The sequence below is a fragment of the Triticum dicoccoides genome, chromosome 2A (genome assembly GCF_002162155.2).
Source record: "Triticum dicoccoides isolate Atlit2015 ecotype Zavitan chromosome 2A, WEW_v2.0, whole genome shotgun sequence".
NCBI classification, from domain to species: Eukaryota; Viridiplantae; Streptophyta; class Magnoliopsida; order Poales; family Poaceae; genus Triticum; species Triticum dicoccoides.
The window spans coordinates 785683125-785689755 of NC_041382.1; the positions used below are offsets into that span (position 1 = coordinate 785683125).

Consider the following 6631-nt stretch of genomic DNA (forward strand, 5'->3'; position numbering starts at 1 on the left):
AGTTGCCATAGTAACGAAGAACTTTCCATGAGATTAGATTTGATAAATTGTTTTGTCTATTATTTCCAGGACCCAATACCAACCCTCCTAAATTTTAAATACCAAAACAGTGGTGTGAGTACCTCAATTCATGGATAGCTACATAATTAAATATGTATTCATGTAACTACTATTTTATCTTTTTGCATTAATTCATATAACTATTAGAAGGATGCGCGGGTAACTGCAATTTTAACAAGAAATCAAGACGGCCGAGGAGTATTTAAAAAGAAGAAGAAGGTGTGTCTGGTATCGTAGGTGTCGGTTGAGCATTGCTAACACTTAATTTCTTGGTGCCACTCCATACATTATCAGTGCCGTCTTAAGTCCTTCGCTGCTCATGGCAGTAGTTCGACGTTAATTAACCAACCTTTCTCTTATTTTATTATGATCAATATATTATATGATTTTTCTTTTAGTTTTTGAGTTTGGAAGATTATTTGTATTGAGATTGGGGCCACATCTCCTAATAATTATTGATATGATGTGCTACATTTGACATCCGACCCCTAGTTATCACCATCCCATTTTCTATAGAATTATTGGTTCATTTCTCCCCATGATGATAATAATAATAATAGGTAGAGACCATGCATGGTATAAGTATGATAGCACGGTATGCCCACCTACCAAGCGGACATATGGATATGTACGTGCCCCATTATTATTATTTTCATATGCTCCATGATTGATTATTGATACAATGGCTAATTGACGTCACCCATCCCAGAAGATAGGATATAAATCTAGCTAATAGGACTAATTATAAACATCACCAAATCATGCACAAACTTCCCAACAAAGATCATAGTTATCGCACCAAGAATTTGCAATCAGACTCAGTTTAGGAATGGCGAAACCGAGTGACGCAAAAGTCATCTTTTCTCTTCTCAACTCACCAAACCAACCATTTCTAAAGAAGAAACCAGCTACTTTAGGACACCCATAGTTTGGATGATTTTAATTAAAAACACAAGAATACACATTTTTTGGAATGTTATGGCATATATATCCAGTCTTACGTTTTATCTTGAGAGATCCAGCCTTACGTAAAAGCTAGATGTTATTCAGAGACGGCGGGAGAGTGATAGGGGAGGCGGCACGGGCAGCAGGGTGTGCTGGGGATTTACCGACAGCGACAAGGGTGACGGAGGCGCGAGCTCTTCCCTATTTATAATAAGATTTGCGTCTCCTAGACCATATTTTGGGGGGATTTAAACGTTGTCAAGATGCGGTAGATGGCGTTTAATTCCTCAAAATTAAAAGTTTAGCCCTCATATTTAACTTTTGGGATGGCTAGAGATGTCCTAAGGTGGTAATCTAGTGTTACAATCATCATAGCGACCTGTTATGCAACTATGATTCCCTAATTAACGATGTGAGCTTGGTTATTGATCAATGAAGTGAAGTGTGTTCCCCTAAAAAAAGCTATGCAGCTATTTTACATATGGATACAAAGTGCTGTTCATTTAGAACTACAAATGGATGAATAGCGCGTGCAAAAGATATAGGGACAATTACATTTGAGCCCCTAATTATGTCACAACCGTGTGTTTTGCCCCTAAATTCAAAAAACCCTCATTTCTATCCAAGCTCGTTTACTCCTCTTATGTTTTTGCCCTTTGACCATTTGACTGCAACTTTGAAAACTTCATAACGAATTAATACTAACTCAGAAAAATGCAAATAAGATATCAAAATGATCGGAAAAACATCACCTATATGTGCATGCCATTTGCATTCATGACAAAAATACTGAAAAGTCCCTATCTCAGTTTGAGCTCATATGATGTCTTTTGTCATGAATGCCCTTTTTGTCATGAATGCAAATGACATGCACATATAGGTGATATTTTTCCGGACATTTTAATATCTTATATGCATTTTTCTGAGTTAGTATGAATTCGTTATGAAGTTTTCAAAGTTACGGTCAAACGGTCAAAGGGCAAAAACATAAGAAGAGCAAACGAGCTAGGGCAGAAACGAGGGTTTTTTGAATTTAGGAACAAAACACACGGGTATGACATAGCTAGGGGCTCAAATGTAATTGTCCCAAAGATATATGGTGACGGCAACCAAAGCAACCAATAAACCCCGCCGACGATCGTCGACATTGGTCTGACCCGTGGGCCCATCTTACATACCACCGCCCAGGCCAAAAGAAAATAAAATAACAACCAACCCCTCAAGATTATCGGTATTATAAATAGTGGGACACTATTACGAGACACGCGCCCGTCTTCTTCGCTTCTTTCCCAAAACAGAGCACCTACCAACCGAGCCAGAGCGCAGCAGAGCACATCCATGGCCGGCCGCCGCACTGAACCCCGGCCGTCCTACACCGCCTAGCCAGCCATCCACAGTAGTGCCCGATCGCCGCCACCATGAAGCTTGCCGTGGAGGTCGCGGACGCGGCGGAGCTGTCCGCCAAGGATGGCGCGGCCGGCTGCAACGCGTTCGTGGAGGTGGAGTTCGACGGGCAGCGCCAGCGCACGGCCACCCGGCCCGGCGACCTCTCCCCGCAGTGGAACGAGACGCTCGTCTTCGATGTCCGCGACCCGGCCCGCCTCGCCGCCCTCACCGTCGACGTGTCTGTCCAGCACGAGCGCAGCCTCAACGACCACAACGCGCTCCGCCCCCACGTCTTCCTCGGCCGCGTCCGCGTCTCCGGCGAGTCCGTCGCTCGCTCTCCCGACGAGGCCTTCCTGCAGCGCTTCCCGCTGGATAAAAGAGGGCTCTTCTCCCGCGTCTCCGGGGACATCGCGCTCCGGCTCTACCTCGTCCCCGACGGGCGGGACGGCGATCGCGTCGCGCAGGACCATGCTGCTGCTGCTCCGGCCATGGACACGGGCGGTGGTCAGCAGCAGAACCAGCAGCAGCCTTCCCAGTCCGCCGCCGCCAGCTTGGACCCCGAGAGGATGGTCCGGAACGTCTTCTCTGGCGAGGCGCCCGCAGGAGCCGCAGCTGCCTCTGCCTCGGGAGGGCCGGCGGCAGAGACCAAGGGGAAGAGCGGCCACGACACACGCGAGTTCCGCTCCATTCCGGCCTCGTCAGGTGGTGGTGGCAACGAGCCTCGGCGCCACACGCTCCACGCCATGGCGGCGCCGCCCCCGCCAGCGGGGCAGACGGTGGTCGTGCCGAAGCCCGCCGGGCCTGCCCAGGCAGCGCCCCCGGGCTCGCAGTACGGCCTCACCGAGACGAAGCCCCCGCTGCCGGCCAAGATGGGGCCGCGCTCTGGGACGGCCAAGATCGCGTCCACCTACGACATGGTGGAGCCGATGTCGTACCTTTACGTGACTGTGGTGAAGGCGCGCGACCTGCCCTCCATGGACCTCACCGGCGCGCTGGACCCGTACGTGGAGGTGAAGCTGGGCAACTTCAAGGGCGTCACGCGGCACCTGGAGAAGAACCAGAACCCGGTGTGGCGGCAGACGTTCGCCTTCTCCGGCGCCCACCTGCAGGCCAGCCAGCTCGAGGTCATCGTCATGGACAAGGACACGCTCCGCGACGACTTCGTCGGCCGCGTCGTCTTCGACATGTCCGACATCCCCAGCCGCCTGCCGCCCGACAGCCCGCTCGCGCCGCAGTGGTACAGCCTCGCCGACGCCCACGGCGAGCGGTTCCGGCACGGCCACCCCCTCGGCGAGATCATGCTCGCCGTCTGGATCGGCACGCAGGCCGACGAGGCGTTCCCGGAGGCGTGGCACTCGGACGCGCACTCGCTCTCGCGGGAGGGGCTCACCAACACGCGCTCCAAGGTGTATTACTCGCCCAAGCTCATCTACCTCAAGGTGTCCGTCATCGCGGCGCAGGACCTGATCGCCGCCGACAAGGGCCGGCCGCTGGCGCCGACCATCGCCAAGATACAGATGGGCAGCCAGATCAGGCGGACGCGGCCGGGGCAGCCGCAGGGGTCGGCGAACCAGGCGTGGAACGAGGAGTTCATGTTCGTGGCCAGCGAGCCGTTCGAGGACCCGCTGGTGGTGACCGTGGAGGAGAAGGTCGCCGCCGGGCGCGACGAGCCCATCGGCCGCATCATCATCCCCGTGGCGTCGCCGTACGTGCCGCGCAACGACCTGGCCAAGTCTATACCATCCAAGTGGTTCAACCTGTCGCGCGGCATGACGGTGGACGAGGCGGCGGCGGAGGCGACGACGGGGACCAAGCACCGGGAGCACTCCAAGACCTTCGCCAGCAAGATCCACCTCAGGATGAGCCTGGAGACGGCGTACCACGTGCTGGACGAGTCCACGCACTACAGCAGCGACCTGCAGCCGGCGGCGAAGAAGCTGCGGAAGAGCGCCATCGGCGTGCTGGAGGTGGGCATCCTCAGCGCGCGCGGCCTCGGCGGCAACAAGAGCGCCTACTGCGTGGCCAAGTACGGGTCCAAGTGGGTGCGCACGCGCACGCTGCTGGGCACCGCCGCGCCGGCGTGGAACGAGCAGTACACCTGGGAGGTGTTCGACCTGAGCACCGTCATCACCGTCGCCGTGTTCGACAACAACCACCTCCACCACAGCGACGGAAAGGACCAGAGGATCGGCAAGGTGCGCGTCAGGCTCGCCACCCTCGAGTCCGACCGCGTGTATACGCACTACTACCCGCTCATGGCGCTGACCCCCGGCGGGCTGAAGAAGACCGGTGAGCTCCACCTGGCCGTCCGGTTCACGTGCACGGCGTGGGCCAACATGCTGGCGCAGTACGGGCGGCCGCTGCTGCCCAAGATGCACTACAGCAACCCCATCTCCGTGCTCCAGCTGGACTACCTCCGGTTCCAGGCGATGCAGATGGTGGCGACGCGGCTGGGGCGGTCGGAGCCGCCGCTGCACCGGGAGGTGGTGGAGTACATGCTCGACGTCGACTCCCACATGTTCAGCCTGCGGCGGAGCAAGGCCAACTTCTACCGCATCACGTCGCTCTTCTCCGGCGTGGTCGCGGTCGGCAAGTGGTTCGACGGCATCTGCAAGTGGAAGAACCCGCTGACGACCATACTGGTGCACGTTCTGTTTCTGATACTGGTGTGCTACCCGGAGCTGATCCTGCCGACGGTGTTCCTGTACCTGTTCATGATCGGGGTGTGGAACTACCGGCGGCGGCCTCGGAAGCCGCCGCACATGGACACGGTGCTGTCGCACGCGGAGCAGGCGCACCCGGACGAGCTGGACGAGGAGTTCGACACGTTCCCGACGTCCAAGCCGTCGGACGTGGTGCGGATGCGGTACGACCGGCTGCGCAGCGTGGCCGGCCGGGTGCAAACGGTGGTGGGCGACCTGGCCATGCAGGGGGAGCGCGCGCAGTCGCTGCTCAGCTGGCGCGACCCCAGAGCCACGGCCATCTTCATCACGCTCTCCCTCATCGTCGCGGTGGTGCTCTACATCACGCCGTTCCAGGTGGTGGCCGTGGTCTTGGGGCTCTACATGCTCCGCCACCCCCGCTTCCGGAGCAAGCAGCCGTCCGTGCCATTCAACTTCTACAAGCGCCTCCCCGCCAAGGGTGACATGCTCCTATGATCTCCTCTTCTCTTCTCTTGTTTTTTTGCATAGGGTTATCTAAATTAATTACAGTACATATATATTCACTACTACTACTACTACACTACACTACACAATCGATCACTTTTGTCTGTGTGATCAGAGAACCTTGAAAAATAACAAAGCTTGGAATGGAGTGGATAGATACTCTGAACATTCGGAAGCTTCGTCTCCATCAATAATTAAAAGGGAGAGAACAAAGCGGCAGATGCGGCATTGCTTTCATCCAACATATTTTTTGTTCCACTACATTCCATACCGTGCTTTTGTCGGTGCGGTGTGCATATTTTTTTTGTTTCACTTTTGTCTGTGTCTACACCAGTTAGTCAGACACCATGGACGGTGTCCATCTTCATCATCATCATCATCATCTTCTTCTTCTTCTTCTTCTTTTTCTTCTTCTTCTTCTTCTTCTTTGGATACGTGTAGCGTGCGGAATAAAGTTGGTCGACCAAGCTAACGGGAATAAATAAAGCCTCACTGTGCTAGCAGTGTATTCCATGTTGGACGACTGTTGTTTCATTCATATTCATATTCCATTATTTTATTCAGAATGCAGCATCAAGGTGGAGTATATACGAGTAGCATTCTAAAAGTAGCTTGTCCTAATCCTTGTTCGAATTAGCATGTCTCTTGAAGGATCCAACTCCACGGAGGCAGCTGATGAGATTAGATTAATTAGGCACAAAAGGTGGGTGTGGCGGTGCCTCCTATACATATACAGTGGTACGGTAGTAGGGCCTTCCATTGTCCAATCATTTCTCTTTTTTTTTCTTTATCAAGTGGTGAAGTGGGCACATATATATAGTGTGTATGCATATGCATGAACGGTTCCATTGATCTGGCTGTCCACTCGGATTATCCAAAGTTGTAGAATGCTCAAGTAAAGCGACATCAATCATGGATGCATCATGGATGGATGGATCGGATCGCCTTTAGAAACTGCACTACACGGATTAGTCATGCCCGCGGCATGGCATTGGCGAGCTTTTTCTTTCACTCATTTCATAGAGTAGCATGCATTTTCAAGGTAGGTCAGTAGGTGGTTGCAGTGCAAGGAA

At 53.4% G+C, this 6631-nt stretch overlaps 1 protein-coding gene across 1 annotated transcript; it reads left to right on the top strand.

The window, feature by feature from the left end:
* Nucleotides 1–2255: 2255 nt before the first annotated feature.
* On the top strand, nt 2256–6096 carry LOC119357317 (FT-interacting protein 4-like). The gene has a single exon (XM_037624315.1). The coding sequence runs from the start codon at nt 2424–2426 to the stop codon at nt 5547–5549; it is 3126 nt and encodes a 1041-aa protein (XP_037480212.1). The 5' UTR covers nt 2256–2423; the 3' UTR covers nt 5550–6096.
* The last annotated feature ends 535 nt before the right edge of the window (nt 6097–6631 follow it).

Excerpts from the sequence above, each read along its gene's own strand:
- LOC119357317 (XM_037624315.1), top strand. The coding sequence starts at position 2,424 with ATGAAGCTTGCCGTGGAGGTCGCGGACGCGGCGGAGCTGTCCGCCAAG.